Source organism: Borostomias antarcticus (assembly GCF_949987555.1).
Source record: "Borostomias antarcticus genome assembly, chromosome: 13".
NCBI lineage: Eukaryota > Metazoa > Chordata > Actinopteri > Stomiiformes > Stomiidae > Borostomias > Borostomias antarcticus.
The window spans coordinates 19610028-19630391 of NC_140246.1; the positions used below are offsets into that span (position 1 = coordinate 19610028).

Below are 20364 nucleotides of genomic sequence, written 5' to 3' on the forward strand. Positions count from 1 at the left end.
ACTGTAGCATTTCAATGACTGGTTTGCCAGAAAAACACAATTATGTATCCAAGTCCCTCACAACAAATAACACAGCTTGGATAATGTGTGCCATGTATGCAGAGCTAGTGTAGCTGATATCATTGTGATGTGGTATAAAGAGAACACTGCCACAACTTGTTGCTGAATTTTTATTCAGCGACGGGGCTCATCACTGTAGCGTTGCGTGGAAGCTGCTGGAGCCTGTTTTCCACTTATGGATTATACTTAGAAATGAACTTGAACAATTCCAAAAAGTTACCTTTATTTAAGGCATCCTCTGTTTCTCTGTGCCCCCGGAGAGAAATGTCTTGTTTAGCATACATCATGACGATATCTACCCAGCTGGCATTTCAATGTTGATTCACGGGTGATTTAACGTCATGTGACTATGTGAATCAACGTTGGATTAGGTTTTGATTTTGAAAGGTGAATTAACGTTGATATCGCGACGTTGTTCCAACATCTTACTCTTCAACATGGGTGAATTAAGGTCTTACAATCACTGCTGAATATGTGTTGAATTTTAAAGGTGAATCAACTTTGAAATCCCAACTTTGTTTCAACGGCTTACTTTTCAACATGGGTAAATTAAGGTATTTGAGTCAACTTTGCATCACTGTTGAAACTGCAACTTTGTTTCAACTTCTTACTTTTCAATCATGTAGCCACAGAGAACAAAGGCGTGAACTTTTTATAATTTTATTTTACATTAGAATCAAGATGCACATGTAGGCCTACAACAGCAATGAATGGGGTTGCAACACTGACAACTGTGCAAATAGCAACAACATCAATCCAACAATAATGTGAAAAATAAGTGTTTGTGGCACTGGCATGCACACACACAAACACATTTTGTGACATAGGGGCCTACTTCTATACAGCAAAGGCATTCACAGTCAATCTGCCGGCTGGTAACAGCTTTTAGCTTTCTAAACAACCTCTCCAGCACAATACGACCCAGGATGTAGCCTATGTTAAAACGCGAAAGCAAAACCAACTTAGCAAGCTAAACAATATATTAACCTTACAATCTACAAGTAGCAGCAAAAGTTGGACAACAAGGGAATGACTGGCACATTGCTCAGCTTGTATATAAGTAGATACTAGCTACGTCCAGCTAGTGCGAGACAAACATTACACACGATGCACCGCACCAAAATTTCCAAAGAAACTACGGTGTCCATAATAGGACATCCTCGGATGTCCACGAAAGGAAATTCGAATCTCATTCTTTGTGCAAGCGCAATAAAATTAATTTATTGCAAAGATATATAAAGCAAAACCTTTGTTGGGACACTTTTTACCCATATTGTGCATTTAAGGGCTATAAGGCAGGTTGAAGACATCATGTTGACGTTGTTGTACATCAACGTACAGATCTTCAACAGAATTTCAACGTTGATTTCTAAGTATTTTATCAACCTTTTCAACCATTGAGCATTCAATATTGTTTCAAGGTTGAAATGACGACTGACATTAATCCAACTATATTTCAAAGTTGAAGGTCGGTCGTGTGCCAGCTGAGTAGTACCACCTTCACATGTTCACGGTTTCGTTCAATAAAAGCAATATTAATACTGGCATCTCCGTGCATTTGGTTTAGAACAGTCCAACGGCTATTTGGCCCATGACTTTCTTTGTATGCCACCAGTTTACTAAAAGCAATAGCATGCGGTTTGCTTTTTTCGTGTTTAGAACAAGCCAGTCTGAGGTGCTTCCAATCTGTAAATCCATCCCTTGCAAAGGAATATTCCGTACGAATCCCAGGGAAATGGCGACAACATTTGCAAAATATAGCATCCCTTGATTTGCTATACTCAATCCAGGTGAACTCTTTATACCAATTTGTAGAAAAGCAACGCGATTTTCCGGATTTGACAGTTCCAGGAAAACTTTCCAGTCTTGGTTGAGTCTCCGGTTCGTCGATAGCAGAGAGGTCTGGTGGCAGAGGCCTTGATGGCTGTGATGGGACTGGGTCTGGTGGGCCTGGGTCACATCCCTCCTCAGTCCCTGGCGCGGACTAACACACACACTAACGTTATCCATTTCTGTGTCAGTTGGTAACGTTGTCGTTAGCAGTGAAGGTTGTTCATGTTCATGTTCGTCTCTCAGCGCAGAATCACTGACCCCCTCCCCAAGATTAACAGATTCCTCAACAGCATGTTCCTCTAATCTTGTTTTTTTCAAAAAACCTGTAATGGACATTTGTCTTTTCGCCATTGCTGCTGAATACTCTACTAGATTGCGCGACAAATTAGCTAAGGTTAGCGTCAGCGAAGCAGGTTCTATAAAATAACCGAACTGACTGAAATGACGTAAGCGATTTCATTCGCCAATGCCATTGAACCAGCCAATTGCAACACACGCTACAGAAAACAAAATGTAAATGGTTGAAATAAATAATAGACAGATTGTTACCTCCAACCAGTACAAGCATGATAGCCCCTGTCCTTTTTAAAGTATACAGTGTAAAATAGAATGCGCTGAAGCCTATATCACACACAAACATACATAGAAGAGGAATGCAAACAAATTGTTTTTAATAAAAATGTTATATTACAAAAAGCTGCTTGATTTGGCAGGGCCTAGGCAAGAAGTAGAAGTAGCTACGCCACTGACGCACACACCTTGAACCTGGCCACGCAGCGTGCACTGAAGCTGACAACTGTTGCACCCCTATGCCAAGCCGAGCTGCATCAAATTGTGGCCGGCCCAGAATGTGATGCAGCTCGGCTTGGCATAGGGGTTCCTGGAGCTCTGTAGCCTGGCTGTACGATCGCGAACAAAATGAATACCACATAAGAGCAAATATAACCTGCTCGCTAAAATTAAACTTAAAACTAAGATGCCTGGATAAAGAAATATTTTTTCGAAACGATATATTTGACAGAATCAGTATTCTATGCAAGATTATAACGCTCATTAGCATAGGCGATTTAACCCTCTGAGAGTAGGGGGGGCAACATTTTGACGTGAGAAAAAAAACAAAACAGTTCTGCCGTCTCGTCCCATCTATTTACAAAGAATACCAGTTGTGAACAGTATGCTAATAAGAAATCCGTATGACAATTCCATATGTACAACGCATCAAACTTCATCTAGACACCACAAGCATGTCAATATGACTTTATGACCGAGCACTAGGCCATACCCAACATCACAACATCAAACTGCAACTGCTTGCTGGTGCTAGCTTCCTCGCCGATGGTGATGTTGCCAGTGCTAGTGCTAGCTCCGATAGCCTCTGGAGCACTTCTGCATTCGATTGTACCTGCTGCGCTGTCATTTCGAGTGGTAGCTTCTTCATTAGCATTGCCAGATTTTATTTTATTTTATGAAGAAGTGGTAAATTGTTTTTATAGCTCTTTTTGCCATTATGAGCAGGTTGGCTAGTTAGCTAGCTTGTTGAGCACTGAGCAGTAGGCTACAGTCAGATCTCATTTTTTTCGACGGACGAGTTGTGCCATTAGTGGATTATGAATATATATATATATATTTAAAGGTAGCCTAGTTTAAGTAATAAATACACTTTTAAAATTAATGATGATCTAACACAAACTGGTACAAACCACAATAATGTATTTAATAATTGTGTTAATTAGTAATAATTGTGTTAATTATAGGGGGCACTTGCCCCCCTTGCCCCCCCTATAAAATCTCCAATGCTCATTAGCTTGAAGCCCGAACACGGCCACCCAAGCAGATGAAAACGCGGAGGGCACGGGCCCTTAGACGCGTGACTGGATATTTCCACAGAAGCGCCATAGGCCTCCATGTTTTGGAGAAAAAACAAAAGTTATTGGAGCTCCCGGAGCGCAAACTAATAACCGATGTGTCAACGAGATGGAATAGCTCAGACGAGATGGTTTCCTTGAGCAACAGCCAGCGATCACCGCCGCACTGCTCTCCCCCGAGGTAAGAAAGAGCGAGAAGGAGACCTTCACAGAGGCGGACATATCTCATGCCGAAGAACTGGTCCAAACTCTGAAGCCAGTCAAGGTAGCGACATGTGTTATGACGTGTTATGACATGTGTTATGACGTGTTATGTCGGATGAGAGCAACCCGACCCTTTCCGTGATAGCCCCTCTAAACGCTCAGCTTCTGAAATCCACACGGGAGAACCTTGGTAATACTCACTTTGTTAAAGACATCAAGAAGGCCATTCACCAAGACCTAGAGAGAAGGTATACAGGCGACGTGGAGAAGACCAAACTTAACATCGCGTCAGCACTTGATGAAAGTTTCAAAAGTCTGCCTTTCTTGTCGGATAACGACAGACGAGAGACATACAGAAGAGTGGTCGATGAAGCTGCAGCAATCGCAGAGCAGCATCCTCAGGTAAAAATGTATAAATGCTACTAAAATAAATAAATGACAGCATACTACCAGCTTTTTATAAATGCTACTAAAATAAATAAATGACAGCCTACTACAAGCTTTAAATATTTTAATTACACTTTAGTTCATGTGTGTGTGTGTGCGCGCGTGCGTGGGCACTGGGTAGACGATAGACAACAGCTGAAATGAATCTAGCTTCCTGTTCATAATACTTTACTTTATAGCCTACTGACTAATGACTATTCTGGAGTTATCTAGACTTTGCTTTGCTAGTGCTGTGTGAGGTGTTGTAGACTATAAACATAATGGTGTTAAAAAATGATCATAATAGCATTTCAAACATAACCCAATTTGTCCCACTGTGTTTCATTTGTTGTACACTCAACACTGCAGGAAGGAGTGGTGATATTGGAAGAGGAAGATGAAAGTGCTGCTGCTGAAGAGGAAGAAGCACCCCAGGGTCCCCCACCTGCAAAGAGGACCTGTGCACTGGCTGATCTACTCGGGGACACTTTTGTGGATGTCAGGGCTGCACCAGAAAAGTAATTCCTTGACCAAGCAGAAGAGGAGATCAATAATTACAAAGCAGCAGCTCCTTTGCCACTGTCAGGAAACCCCTTGGACTGGTGGAAAGGTAATCAATCTGAGTACCCTCTCCTGGCCAAGCGTGCCAAGCGGTACTTGTGTGTACCAGTGTGTCAGCCGAACGCGTGTTCTCTACTGCAGGGGACATCGTTACTGCCCAGAGGAGCAACCTCAGCCTAGAGCATGTTGACCAGCTCTCGTTTCTCCACAAAAATCTAAAGATACCCACGCACTAGCGAGAGAGAGGGAGAGAGGGAGGGAGAGAGAGAGAGGGAGGGAGAGAGAGGGAGGGAGGGATTTTTGTTCATTTTCTATTTAATTTATATTTTATTTATTGTTTCATTGTGCTGGGTTTTTGAAAAGGTAAAGTGAGTTTGTATAGTGAAAACTATTCAGTCATGTGATGCTGGTTTCTTATGCAGTATATGTAGCCTACATTTGCTTACACAGACATGTCTAGTTATAAAGAAGACAGCGTTTATTCTATTTTATTGACCTTTTATTTATTGTTTAAATGTGCTGAGTTTTGAAAAGATGGCATTGTTCTTGTTCAAGCTGAAATGTTCAAGCTGAAATAAAACTTGAAAAGCAAAGTGAATTTGACTTGTATTTAAAGGTATGATTCAACTGTTTTCCATGGTACAGTGTAAAAAAAAAAAATCTCAATAAATCGTCATATTGAATCACAATATTACAGAATCACAATTGCCACAAAAATCGCAATATAAATCGAATAGGCACCTAAGTATCAGGATAAAATCTAATCGGGAGGTCCCTGCCATGTCACGTCCCTAGTTGGAAGCTTTGAACAAGCAACCAAAGTGGCACTTTTCACACCCCATATTGTACCACTATTGAAATGATGTCTGGGTTTCCAATCTGACCTTGGTGTGTGTGTGTGTGTGTGTTGCAGTATGGTGAACAGTGACTCGTGGAACAGCTCTGTGATGCTGATTACCAAGGGTCGTTCCATGTCAGCTTCCTACACTGGCTCCGCCTCCTCCAACCACCTCTACAACCGGCGGCCCGGTAGGCCAGGTGTGTGTGTGTGTGTGTGTGTGGTAGCAGGTAATTTATTTTTATTTCTCTGTTGCTTTGTACTGTGTTCAGGAAAGGCATGTGCTATGTAATAATAAATTGGCCCTCTCTGTCTCTCACACATGCTTGCTACCAACAAACACTCTCTCTCCCGCTGTGTGTGTGTGTGTGTCAATTCAATATGCTTTATTGACATGAATGTCAGGTGACCAGTATTGCCAAAGCATCAAGAATACAATTCAAGAGTATCTCTCTCTCTCGCCCTCTCTCTCTCCCTCCCTCTCTCTCTCCCTCTCTTTGTGCCTCCCCCTCTGTCCCTCTCTCTTTCTCCCTCTCTCTCTCTCCCCCTCTCTCTTTCCCTCCCTCTCTCTCTCTCTCTCTCTCTCTCTTTCTCAGGTCTCCCTCCCCCCATGGTCTCCCCCATGGTCTCCCCCTGCTGCTCCCCGGTCTCCAGTCCCACTGTGCGCTCGTTCTCAGTGGAGCTGCCGGCCCCCGACCCCCCGGCCCCCCGCCCCCCCCACAGGGCCCTGACACACAGCCACAGTGCCCCCTGCTCCTCCAGCCACGCCTGGAGGCCCCCGCTACTCTGCAGCAGGTAACACACTCTCAAACACTCAAACACACACACACAAACTCACAGACACACTCACACACAGAACTGTGAACACACACTCGCATACTCTTGAACACACACACGCAGACAAACTGTACATGTAAACACCAAAACACACACCTGTCTGTTTTGCGTGTGTGTGTGTGTGTGTGTGTGTGTGTGTGTGCGCGTGTGTGCGTGCGTGTGTGTGTGCATGCGTGTGTGTGTGTGTGTGCGTGACAGCAGGGAGAGACTGCTCGGAGGTATGGGTATTGTCCTGTAAGTGCCAGAACCGTGTTTTGCTGGAATGTTCTGTTTGAAGACAAGGGCAGTGATTCGAGGAGGAGGAGGAGTGAGGAGGAGTGAGGAGGAGGAGGAGGAGGAGTTAGGAGGAGTGAGGAGGAGGAGGGAGGAGGAGGAGGAGTGTGTCCTATGAAAGGATCTTCATGATGCTCATCAGCATGGCTGAGTTGTGCTGTCAGAGATCTTCTTTTCTTTCCTCCTCTCTCCTCTCCTCTTCTCTTCTCTCTCCTCCTCTCTCCTCTTCTCTCTCCTCCTCTCTTCTCTTCTTCTCTCTCCTCTTCTCTTCTGTTCTGTCCGTCCATCCTGTAGTTAAATAGCTGATTGAGCAGTAACATTGCATCTACTGTAGAATAAATATACATGTGAAATTAGGGGTGTGCAATAAAATCCATACAGCTGAGTAAAGTCATATTTTTTCAATTCAACCATCGATACATTATTTATGTTTTAGTGAAAAAGATATAAGGCACGCACATCCGCATTGAAGTCCAGGTGCTGGACAGAGAAACGTAAGCAATGAAAGATATATTGTCCGCATCACTGGTATAGCTCCCAGTTGGTTTATTAAGTTAACACCATAGCGTGTGTAACGTTTTGAGGCTTCCCAGCTCTTCCTGAGACTCCAGTCTGGTATAGCTCCCAATTGGGAGCTATACCAGTGATGCGGAAAATCTATCTTTCATTATTCATGTTTTAGACATTTAAAATGTCCTTACATTTCCTCCGTTCTCAGGATCACCTCAGACATATCCAGTAAACTATGTAAAGTATTACAGTGTATCGCAATATGCATCGTATCGCAATGTATCGTGATACATATGGTATTGTGAGGTCCTTGCCACTACCCAGGCCTGGTTGACGGGTAGCAGCCTCTGCATGTGTTCTGAATGGGTTGTTGGTGTCCCTGTCCTGTTGCAGCTGTGGAAGACCCTTGGGCAGACTGGGCCACAGAGACGGCTCCATGGACAAGGGAGACAAGATCCCCAACCCGGGTACGAGCAGCACCAGCACACCCCCTGTCCCTTACGGCAGGCTGAGAGCTCACACAGGACTCTGTCCCTGTGCTAATCTGCTCCACCCTGTTCTGCGGAGAGAGAGAGAGAGAGAAAGAGAGAGAGACAGAGAGGGACAGAGAGAGAGAGAGAAAGAGAGAGAGAGGGACAGAGAGAGAAAGAGACAGAAAGAGAGGGAGAGAGCAAGAGAGAGAGGGAGAGAGAGAGAGGGAGAGAGAAAGAGAGAGAGGGACAGAGAGAGAAAGAGTCAGAGAGAGAGAGAGGGAGGGAGAGAGCAAGAGAGATAGAGAGAGAGAGAGAGAGAGAGAGGGAGAGAGAGAGAGAGAGAGAGAGAGAGGGAGGTTACGTAGTACTCTGTCCCTGTGCTAACCTGCTCACTCCCTCTGTGTGCCAGATGACCAGGTGGTGGTGTCCTCGGACTACGACAGCACCTACGAGACCAACCACAGTGACAGCAGCGACTTTGCACAGAACGAGGAGGAGGGGGGCAGGAGGCCTGCGCTTCCCCAGGACGGGGGCAGGTCATACCAGCCAGAGGGCGTTGTCCTCCACCCCCTGCTACCCACACCAGAAGTGGGTGTCCCATGCAGAGACAGAGGGACTAGAGTTGTGTGTCCCTTTGCAATTCTCATGCCCCCTCTACCACTGCTCTCTGCCCCCTACCCCTCAGGACAAGCCCATCCTGGCCCCGGAGCCCCTACTGATGTCAGACCTGGACCCCTGGATGAGTCAACTAACTAGCTGGAACTTCCCCATCTTCAGCCTGGTCGAAAAGATCAGCGGCACGAGCGGCTGCATCCTCTCACAGGTTAGCATTAGCCAGGTTAGCATTAGCCAGGTCAACATTAGCCAGGTTAGCATTAGCCAGGTTAGCATTAGCCAGGTCAACATTAGCCAGGTTAGCATTAGCCAGGTCAACATTAGCCAGGTTAGCATTAGCCAGGTCAACATTAGCCAGGTTAGTATTAGCCAGGTCAACATTAGCCAGGTTAGCATTAGCCAGGTCAACATTAGCCAGGTTAGCATTAGCCAGGTCAACATTAGCCAGGTTAGCATTAGCCAGGTCAACATTAGCCAGGTTAGCATTAGCCAGGTCAACATTAGCCAGGTCAACATTAGCCAGGTTAGTATTAGCCAGGTCAACATTAGCCAGGTTAGCATTAGCCAGGTTAGTTTTGATTGGTTGATTGATTTTATTTCCATGTTCCATATGAGCTTATGAGACACGACTGTACGAGCAAACCAAAATAGATTTAATAATTTCAAAATACAAAACATAACCAATAAATGCATCAACAATAGACTCTTCAGACACAGACAAAAAATAACATATTATTCAACTTCATTTGTAAATGCTTGATTCTGATTGGCTGGGAGGGATACATTATTTCTATATATCCCGCCCGATGTACAAGTACAGCTGTAGATTAATGCGCCGATACGGAGTAATCAAGAGATCAGACGCAGCCTTGCGGTTAGGTCATAGCCTAATAAGCCCAACATAAAGCCTCGCAAGTCACGCAATGCATTGAATGGTTGCTTGGGGTTACGAGGGGCAAAGATGAGCCTAAAGGCTAGAGGCAAGGGATGAAAAAACGACTATTGATTTGACGTTAAAAGAAAACATCCAAAGAGATGTAGGCTAATTCAGACAGGCAGTAGATGTGTTGCTGTTCATTGATTGAGATAACACCCTCCGCTCGGGCATTGAAACAGCATATTGCTCGGCCCCTCGGTAAATATCCCTTACGTATTAGCCAGGTTAGCATTAGCCAGGTTGCATCAGCCATCTCCTTCATATCCTTAGGCTTCAATCTACTGGTGAAAATGTGATTTGCAGTTCCTTGGAATTTGGCTCAGGCTTTTGTGTACCCATACGTAGTAGTGGAGGACACCATATGGGATTTAATATCTATGTGTGTGTGTGTGTGTGTGTGTGTGTGTGTGTGTTGCAGGTTTCCTACAGGCTCTTTGAGGACACAGGGCTGTTTGACACGTTCAAGATCCCTGTGAGAGAGTTCATGAACTATTTCCATGCTCTGGAGAACGGATACAGGGACATTCCATGTGAGTCACACACACACATACACACACACACACACACACACACTGACCCATTGACAGTATATTGCACACTATAGACGCAAGTATAACATTTCCATGATTTGATTCATATTGTTTGTCTCTGTAAAGAGCAGCCTCTCCTCAACTATCCTCAAGGGGGTGTAGACTATTAGTTCTACCAACATTCCTTTCTCTCCCCTCACACCCGCCTGGCTGGTATGTGTTGGCGCGGCACCCTCTGGTGGCGTGTGTTGGTACTGCAACCTCTGTTCTCTCCCCAGAGTGTCCCTCTGGTGGCATGTGTTGGTACTACAGCCTCTGCTCTCTCCCCAGAGTGTCCCTCTGGTGGCGTGTGTTGGTACTACAGCCTCTGTTCTCTCCCCAGAGTGTCCCTCTGGTGGCGTGTGTTGGTACTACAGCCTCTGTTCTCTCCCCAGAGTGTCCCTCTGGTGGCGTGTGTTGGTACTACAGCCTCTGTTCTCTCCCCAGACCACAACCGTATCCACGCCACCGATGTCCTCCACGCAGTCTGGTACCTCACCACCCAGCCCGTGCCCGGATTGCCCACCCTGGCGCCCCAACACAGCAACGACTCTGGTGAGGATGCACACACACACGCACAGGAACACACACACACACACAGAAACACACATACAGAAACACACATACCCCTATACACGCTTACACACACACACACACACACACACACACACACACAGAAACACACGCACAGGAACACACACACGCACAGGAACACACACACACACACACACACACACACAGAAACACACATACACACACACAGAAACACACATACCCCTATACACGCTTACACATACACACACTGACACATGCATACAGAAACACACATACACACAATGACACACACACACAGAAACACACATACCCCCATAAACGCACGCACGCATGCACACACAAACTCACACACATAGCCCCCCCCCCCACACACACACACAGGAACACGCACAGGAATACACATACCCCCATACACACACACACACGCTAGATAACCTTCCCAGAACTACAATTCCCATGAGCAGCTGGTAGTATTTGTTTTTACCTGTGTGGTGGACCGTCAGTGGTGTTTCTCAGAAGTGAGAGAGCAGACGGTCCATTGTGAGGTATTAACCAGTCTTTACACAGACAGGACATCTGGCAGATGGCCCAGCCTGATGTCTGCTATCTGGGCTTCATGAGAGGAGAGAAGAGGGGGCTGTCTGTCTGTCTGTCTGTCTGCCTGCCTGCCTGTCTGTCTGCCTGTCTGCCTGTCTGTCTGTCTGTCTGTCTGTCTGTCTGTCTGTCTGTCTGTCTGTCTGTCTGCCTGTCTGTCTGTCTGTCTGTCTGCCTGCCTGTCTGTCTTCCTGTCTGTCTGCCTGTCTGTCTGTCTGTTTGCCTGCGTTTCCTATCCCATTTGCCTAATTTCTCAGCAACCCCATTTTGACCTTTAACCTCTACCCCCTCCCCTCCACCCCCCTCTTTCCCAGGCGTGGGCGCTCCCAGCCGCGCAGGGTACCTGGTGTCCCGGAGGAGCCCGAGGCCGGAGGGGGGCTACGGCTGCATGTCTGGCCTGGTACCGGCCCTGGAGCTGATGGCTCTCTACGTGGCCTCGGCCATGCACGACTACGACCACCCTGGAAGAACCAACGCCTTCCTGGTAGCCACCAGCGCCCCACAGGTCAGAGACGGGAGGGAAGGGGCAAGGGATGGATGGAGGGAGGGGGAAGGGACAGATGGATGGATGGATGAGTAGATGAACAGAAAGAATAGCAGACACTCTCAACCCTTCTCCTTCTCTCTCTCTCTCTCTACCCTTCTCCATCTCCCTCTCCTTCTCTCTCTCCCTCTACCCTTCTCCTTCTCCCTCTCTCTACCCTTCTTCCTCTCCCTCTCTCTACCCTTCTTCTCCCTCTCTCTACCCTTCTTCTCCCTCTCTCTACCCTTCTCCTTCACTCTCTCCTTCTCTCTCTCCCTCTCTACCCTTCTTCTCTCTCTCCCTCTCTCTACCCTTCTCCTTCTCTCTCTCCTTCTCTCTCTCCCTCTCTCTACCCTTCTTCTCCCTCTCCCGCTCTCTGTCCTACCCCCCCCCCTTCAGGCGGTGTTGTACAATGACCGCTCAGTTCTGGAGAACCACCATGCTGCCTCTGCCTGGAACCTCTTCATGTCGCAGCCCGAGTACAACTTCCTGTCCAGCCTGGAGCACGTGGAGTTCAAGCGCTTCCGCTTCCTGGTCATAGAGGCCATCCTCGCCACCGACCTCAAGAAGCACTTCGACTTCCTGGCCGAGTTCAACGCCAAGGTAATGACCTTGCAGAGGGCTTGTAAAGGGCCCAGGAAATACTATTTTAAATCATTTCAAATACCGTAATTTAATAGCGTAATGATAGATCTTGCCTCGTCTTCTTAGGGAAAAAATTTTAAGGAAACGAGCATGATCTTGAAATGGTTTGAAGTATTTGAAATGTTTTCAAGTATTTCAAATGGTTTGAAGTATTTGAAATTAGTACTTGGACGTGTCTGAAAGGACTACATGAGCAGGTGGTGTCTTCCTGTACCTGCCCAGGTGGGGGAGGAAGGCTGCTCAGGCATCGACTGGACCAATGAGAACGACCGTCTGCTGGTGTGTCAGATGTGCATCAAGCTGGCCGACATCAACGGGCCGCTCAAGTGCAAAGACCTGCACCTGCAGTGGACCAGCGGTATCGTCAACGAGTTCTACCAGCAGGTACGACTGACCAGGTTCTACCAGCAGGTACGACTGACCAGGTTCTACCAGCAGGTACGACTGACCAGGTTCTACCAGCAGGTACGACTGACCAGGTTCTACGAACAGGTACGACTGACCAGGTTCTACCAGCAGGTACGACTGACCAGGTTCTACGAACAGGTACATCTGACCAGGTTCTACCAACAGGTACGACTGTTAGATCAGGTTCTACCAACAGGTACGACTGCCAGACCAAGTTCTACTGATAGGTATGATACTACAGTTAAGATACTAGACCAGGTTCTACCAACAGGTAGGACTGCTAGACCAGGTTCTACCAACAGGTAGGACTGCTAGACCAGGTTTTACAAACAGGTAGGACTGCTAGACCAGGTTCTAGCAGCAGGTATGACTACTAAACCAGGTTCTACCAACAGGTATGACTGCCAGGCTTCAGGTTTATCTTAACCACCAGTCTAGCTGGTCGGCTGGTTGGCCGGTGAGCTGGTTAGCTGGTTTGGTGGCTGGCTAGGTGGCTGGCTGGTTAGCTGGCTGGCTGGCTATGGCTGGTTAGCTGGTTGGCTGATTAGCTGGTTGGCTGGTTAGCTGGCTGGCTGGTTGGCTGGTTTGGTGGCTGGCTAATTAGCTGGTTAACTAGCTGGTTGGCTGGTTAGGTGGCTGGCTAGCTGGTTAGCTAGCTGGCTGGTTAGCTGGCTGACTGGTTAGCTGGTTAGCTAGCTGGCTGGTTAGCTTGCTGACTGGTTAGCTGGTTAGGTGGCTGGCTGGTTAACTGGTTAACTAGCTGGCTGGCTGGTTTGGTGGCTGACTGATTAGCTGGTTAACTACCTGGTTGGCTGGTTAGGTGGCTGTCTGTCTGGTTAGCTGGTTAGCTAGCTGGCTGGTTAGCTGGCTGTCTGGTTAGCTGGTTATCTAGCTGGTTGGTAAGCTGACGGTCTGGTTAGCTGGTTAGCTAGCTGGCTGGTTAGCTGGCTGACTGGTTAGCTGGTTAGGTGGCTGGCTGGTTAACTGGTTGGCTGGTTAGCTGACTGGCTCGTTATGGCTGGTTAGGTGGTTAACTAGCTGGCTGGCTGGTTAGGTGGCTGGCTGTTTGGTTAGCTGGTTAGCTAGCTGTCTGGTTAGCTGGCTGTCTGGTTGGCTGGTTAGCTTGCTGGCTGGTTAGCTGGCTGGCTGGTTAGGTGGCTGGTTAGCTGGTTAGCTAGCTGGCTGGTTAGCTGGCTGACTGGTTAGCTGGCTGGCTGGTTAGCTGGTTAGCTAGCTGGCTGGTTAGCTAGCTGGCTGGTTAGCTGGTTAGCTAGCTGGCTGGTTAGCTAGCTGGCTGGTTAGCTGGTTAGGTGGCTGGCTGGTTAGCTGGCTGACTGGTTAGCTGGTTAGGTGGCTGGCTGGTTAGCTGGCTGACTGGTTAGCTGGCTGGCTGGTTAGCTAGCTGGCTGGTTAGCTGGTTAGGTGGCTGGCTGGTTAGCTGGCTGACTGGTTAGCTGGTTAGGTGGCTGGCTGGTTAGCTGGCTGGCTGGCTGGTTAGCTGGTTAGGTGGCTGTCTGGCTGGTTATAAAGAGCCAGAGCAGCACTTCAGGAGTTCTCCAGCCATGCAAGCCGTTTACCATACAGATGCCTGGCAACAGAATCACTCCCCAGTAACACGGCCTCTGACTGGCCACAGACAGAAGGGTGCCTAGCAACCGCACAGCTACCAAGACTGGCTCTGAGTGGCGAGAAGGACGCTGTGTTGTCCCTAGTAACGGCATATCACATGTAGGGATTTGGTAGGTAGAACATGGGGCCGATAGTAGAAGTAGAACATGGGGCCGATAGTAGAAGTAGAAGATGGGGCCGATAGTAGGAGTAGAACATGGGGCCGATAGTAGAAGTAGAACATGGGGCCGATAGTAGAAGTAGAACATGGGGCCGATAGTAGAAGTAGAACATGGGGCCGATAGTAGAAGTAGAACATGGGGCCGATAGTAGAAGTAGAACATGGGGCCGATAGTAGGAGTAGAACATGGGGCCGATAGTAGGAGTAGAACATGGGGCCGATAGTAGAAGTCGAACATGGGGCCGATAGTAGGAGTAGAACATGGGGCCGATAGTAGAAGTAGAACATGGGGCCGATAGTAGAAGTAGAACATGGGGCCGATAGTAGAAGTAGAACATGGGGCCGATAGTAGGAGTAGAACATCGGGCCGATAGTAGAAGTAGAACATGGGGCCGATAGTAGGAGTAGAACATGGGGCCGATAGTAGAAGTAGAACATCGGGCCGATAGTAGAAGTAGAACATGGGGCCGATAGTAGAAGTAGAACATGGGGCCGATAGTAGAAGTAGAACATGGGGCCGATAGTAGGAGTAGAACATCGGGCCAATATTTGCATGTTGCAAAACGGGGAGAGGAGATGACCTAGATGTGACAGCTCTCATTCACACACACACACACACACACACACACACACACACACACACACACACACACACACTCACACACATTCACACGTACACCCACACACACACAAACACACATGCACGCACACACACAGACACACATCTAAACACAGACACAGACACACACACATACAAACACACATGCACACATGCATACAGGCACGCACACACACACACACACACACACACCTAAACGCAGACACACACACACACCCAGGGGAGAGCGGGATCAGACCCAGTGTACAGAAAGGCTTTCTCAAATATTAGGGTGGCAGGTCTGTCAATACCAATACCTACCCAGAAGCCCTCTCAACAACTTCTGGGAACTTCTGGGATGATATTCGTGAACTCCAATGAGAATCTGGTCAGATTTTCAACCGGATGCTCATTGGCCCGCACAGATAATGGGCTGTACAAAGAGGCTGATTTGCCCTCTGATTGGTCACTGACTGAAGATTTCCACTTTTCAAGTATTGCTAACGAGTCCTGCTGTCAGTATCATTTCTGGCACACAAGGTGTGATTTACTTTCTTCCACATTAACTCTCACTTAACAGGTTTATATTACACAAATGCCAAAGTGTATTACCTGAATGAGTTTTTCATGTAGTCCTGACTATACGCTCCTGTTGTAATAATAATCAAATGCAGCTGGATCTGAAAGGTAGACTGATTTGCTGGCTCGGCCCCTCTAATGTGCTGGCTCCACCCCTCTGCCCATGTTTTGCTGGCTCCGCCCCTCTGCCCATGTTTTGCTGGCTCCGCCCCTCTGCCCATGTTTTGCTGGCTCCGCCCCTCTGCCCATGTTTTGCTGGCTCTGCCCCTCTGCCTATGTTTAGTGGCGTTTGATTCCAGACTAGTCAATACCTGACCCAACCCTCATCATGCCACAACCACAAACACTGCTACACACATACGACCACACACACACACACACACAACTACACACCCTGCTACAGGAGACCAAACACACCAACATAATTTTAGAAAGCAGCAAGGGCCTCAGCCTTTATGAGCTCAAACCACATGTGGAAAAGTGAATGTGATGATGTCTACTGCCCCAGTAGCCAGAGATCAGGAGTTAGTTTTACTGCAGGTCAGAGGTGAGGAGTTAGTTTTACTGCAGGTCAGAGGTGAGGAGCTAGTTTTACTGCAGGTCAGAGGTGAGGAGCTAGTTTTACTGCAGGTCAGAGGTGAGGAGCTAGTTTTACTGCAGGTCAGAGGTGATGAGCTAGTTTTACTGCAGGTCAGAGGTGAGGAGCTAGTTTTACTGCAGGTCAGAGGTGAGGAGCTAGTTTTACTGCAGGTCAGAGGTGAGGAGCTAGTTTTACTGCAGGTCAGAGGTGAGGAGCTAGTTTTACTGCAGGTCAGAGGTGACGAGCTAGTTTTACTGCAGGTCAGAGGTGAGGAGCTAGTTTTACTGCAGTCAGTTGTAGGTCCCTAACGTCAGTCCACACACGCACGCGCACACACACACATACACATGTGGAGGACTTCACTGTGCAGAATCTGTTCTGGGGGTCAGCCTGGACTCTGGACAAACTGAGGGATGAGGGATCCATCCATCCATCCATCCATCCATCCATCCATCCATCCATCCATCCATCCATCCATCCATCTCCATCCATCCATCCATCCATCCATCCATCCATCCATCCATCCATCCATCCATGTATGTCCTGTATCTATCCATGACCAGAGAGTCGCTGTGTTAACCTGCTGAGGCTCCTCTCCTGTTGTCTTCACTGTGAAGCCTTTATTATTCAGTCACTGATCCCCAAAGGACTCAGAGAGAGAGATGGGGAGAGAGAGAGAGACATGGGGAGAGAGAGAGAGAGATGGGAGAGAGAGAGAGGGAGAGAGATGGGGAGAGAGAGAGAGATGGGGAGGGGGAGAGAGATGGGGAGAGAGAGAGAGAGAGAGAGGGGGGATGGAGAGAAGGGGGGAGGGATAGAGTGAGAGGAGGATGGAGAGAGATGGAGAGAGGGGGATAGAGAGAGAGGGAGGGATAGAGAGACAGAGACAGAGGGATGGAGAGAGAGTTGGAGGAAGAGAGAGAGAAAACTCCCATATCTTCTCAATCAATCAAGTTGGATTTATATAGCGCCCTTCATGATACCCAGAGCGCTTTACAGAGTCCAGTATTTATTCAGACACAGTCATACCGGTGGTGGTAAGATACATCTGTAGCCACAGCTGCCCTGGGGCAGACTGACAGAAGCGTGGCTGCAAATCAGCGCCTACGGCCCCTCTGACCACCACCAACATTCATTCACATTCATACGTTGCTTCTGGAGGAAATACAGCAATGTGCAAACACAGCAGCATGATTTGTGAGCAGTTGTGACAAAAAAAGGACATCCAATGGAACACGACCACCGTAAAGACTCACTCTGTATCCCTGCACCCCACATGATCACTGGACATACGCTATATACACACTATACATACAAACCTAAACGTTATCAAATACATTAGTAAATATTACACTTACTTATTCACTCAATTCACCTATTTGTATTTACATTTATATTTTAACATTTTTGTGACTTTTTTGTGAAGTTTGCTTTGGCAATGTAAACCTGTGTATCCCATGCCATTAAAGCCCTTTGCATTTAAATTGAGAGAGATGGAGAGAGAGAGAGAGAGAGAGAGAGGAGAGAGAGGGCGAGAGAGAGAGAGAGAGGGGGAGAGGGATGGAGAGAGGTGAATGAGAGATAGAGGGAGAGGGTATCACAGGGATGTAACACTTCTCACTAGCTAATATGAATGCATTCTGAGGACTCTTACATGATCATACAGGACTATTTCATGCTCATATACTGTAGGACTATTTCATGCTCATACAGGACTATTTCATGCTCATACAGGACTATTTCATGCTCATACAGGACTATTTCATGCTCATACAGGTCTTTTTCATGCCCATATAGGACTATTTCATGCCCATATAGGACTATTTCATGCTCATACAGGACTATTTAATGTTCATACAGGACTATTTCATGCTCATACAGGACTATTTCATGCTCATACAGGACTATTTCATGCTCATACAGGTCTATTTCATGCTCATACTGGACTATTTCATGCCCATATAGGACTATTTCATGCTCATACAGGACTATTTAATGTTCATACAGGACTATTTCATGCTCATACAGGACTATTTCATGCTCATACAGGACTATTTCATGCTCATACTGGACTTTCATGCTCATACAGGTCTATTTCATGCTCATACTGGACTATTTCATGCTCATGCTGGACTATTTCATGCTCATACAGGACTATTTCATGCTCATACAGGACTATTTCATGCTCATACTGGACTATTTCATGCTCATACAGGACGATTTCATGCTCATACAGGTCTATTTCATGCTCATACTGGACTATTTCATGCTCATACAGGTCTATTTCATGCTCATACTGGACTATTTCATGCTCATACTGGACTATTTCATGCTCATACAGGACTATTTCATGCTCATACAGGACTATTTCATGCTCATACAGGTCTTTTTCATGCCCATATAGGACTATTTCATGCCCATATAGGACTATATTTCATGCTCATACTGGACTATTTCATGCTCATACAGGTCTATTTCATGCTCATACAGGACTATTTCATGCTCATACAGGACTATTTCATGCTCATACTGGACTATTTCATGCTCATACAGGTCTATTTCATGCTCATACTGGACTATTTCATGCTCATACTGGACTATTTCATGCTCATACAGGTCTATTTCATGCTCATACTGGACTATTTCATGCTCATACTGGACTATTTCATTCTCATACAGGATTATTTCATTAGTAGGAGCAAAATGCTTCACATAGGCATGAAGTTTAAGGTTTAGCACAAATTAACTAAAGAGTTCTCGCTGGCATGCAAACTCTTGTTTCTGTTTCCAAAGGCGAGTAGCTCATACCTGTATGCTTGGAAATGACCAGCCTGCACCTGGTCCAAGGGTGTTGATGTGTTGGAATGTAGGACGTCATATCACAGACAGAATGTAGCTGACATGTTGTTTCCATGTATTGTCTGTCTTCCCAAAATGCACCTCGCCAGGGGGATGAGGAGGCCAGCCTGGGACTACCCATAAGCCCCTTTATGGACCGCTCGGCGCCACAGCTGGCCAACCTGCAGGAGTCGTTCATCACGCACATCGTCGGTCCGCTCTGCAAATCCTACGACTCTGCCGCACTCATGCCAGGACGATGGGTGGAGGAGGAGGAGGAGGAGGAGGAGGAGGGAGGAGAGACAGAGGAGGAAGAGGAGGAGGACGACACGGCAGAGGAGGATGCTTCGACTGGCTCGGAGAGCTCTCGTGAGTTTAGCAACATTCCTCTTCGTATATATATCCCTGGACATTCACTCTCTCTTCTGAAAATCTGATCAGGTATATCACTCACTTCAACCTCTCCTCGCTGTCATGAACCCGCCCAGAGGAGGAGGAGTTTGTATTTCAAATTCCTCAGAACCAACTCTGATTGGTGAGATCGTTTTCTGATCGGGCTCAAAATGTTCTCTATGGAGAGTATCAAGAATGATTTAAGAGTAACAACGTGAGCTCTCTACATCAGCATGATCTCACAAGGCTAATATTCACCACGTGAATCTGTAACCCATCACTATACGGTTAGTGTTGTTGTGGACATGCTACTGAAGTGCTGTTTGTTTTTGAGTAAGCGCTGGTCTTGTTTGTCTCCCCTCAGAGAAGAGGATGCGGAGGAAGAGGAGGAGGAAGGTGTTCTGCCAAATCACCCAGCACCTCCTGGAAAACCACCAGATGTGGAAAAGTGTCATCGCCACGGAAACCCAGGAGCAGGCGGACAGGGATGAGCCTAACTGCATCAGTGGCTCCTCCGAGCCAATCACGGCCATTCACGAGGAGGAGGAGGAGGAGCCAATCACAGCCATTCACAAAGAGGAGGAGGAGCTAGCCAGCAAGGAGGAGGAGGAGCCAAAAGATGGCCAAGAGGATGGGGAAGTTGCGGGGTCTATAGAGGAAGAAGAGGTGGCCACCTTATCAGAGACCTCAGGGGAAAAAAAGGAGGAGCCAGAAGTGAGAGTTTGACCTTCGACCCTTCTGAATCTGGAACACTGAGACATTCTTTCATTTGAACGTTCTTTCAGCATTCTCTCCAAACAAGACTCCTGATATTTGGTTTCCAGCACATCACTTGTACACAAAATGGTGTTGTTGTGACAA

At 47.1% G+C, this 20364-nt stretch overlaps 1 protein-coding gene across 1 annotated transcript in view; it reads left to right on the forward strand.

Annotated features, from left to right (window-relative positions):
- Positions 1-20364, forward strand: part of LOC311317038 (cGMP-inhibited 3',5'-cyclic phosphodiesterase 3A-like) — a gene marked incomplete at its 5' end in the record, with an annotated part of 82024 nt that extends 61660 nt beyond the window's left edge. Inside the window, 11 exons of the mRNA XM_084448036.1 lie at positions 6442-6582; positions 7801-7874; positions 8290-8468; positions 8566-8703; positions 9851-9962; positions 10449-10556; positions 11465-11655; positions 12073-12276; positions 12541-12702; positions 19221-19479; positions 19868-20364. Of these exons, the coding sequence (XP_084304162.1) occupies positions 6442-6582; positions 7801-7874; positions 8290-8468; positions 8566-8703; positions 9851-9962; positions 10449-10556; positions 11465-11655; positions 12073-12276; positions 12541-12702; positions 19221-19479; positions 19868-20229 (1930 nt within the window). The 3' untranslated portion in view covers positions 20230-20364. The remainder of the gene's footprint in view (positions 1-6441; positions 6583-7800; positions 7875-8289; positions 8469-8565; positions 8704-9850; positions 9963-10448; positions 10557-11464; positions 11656-12072; positions 12277-12540; positions 12703-19220; positions 19480-19867) is intronic.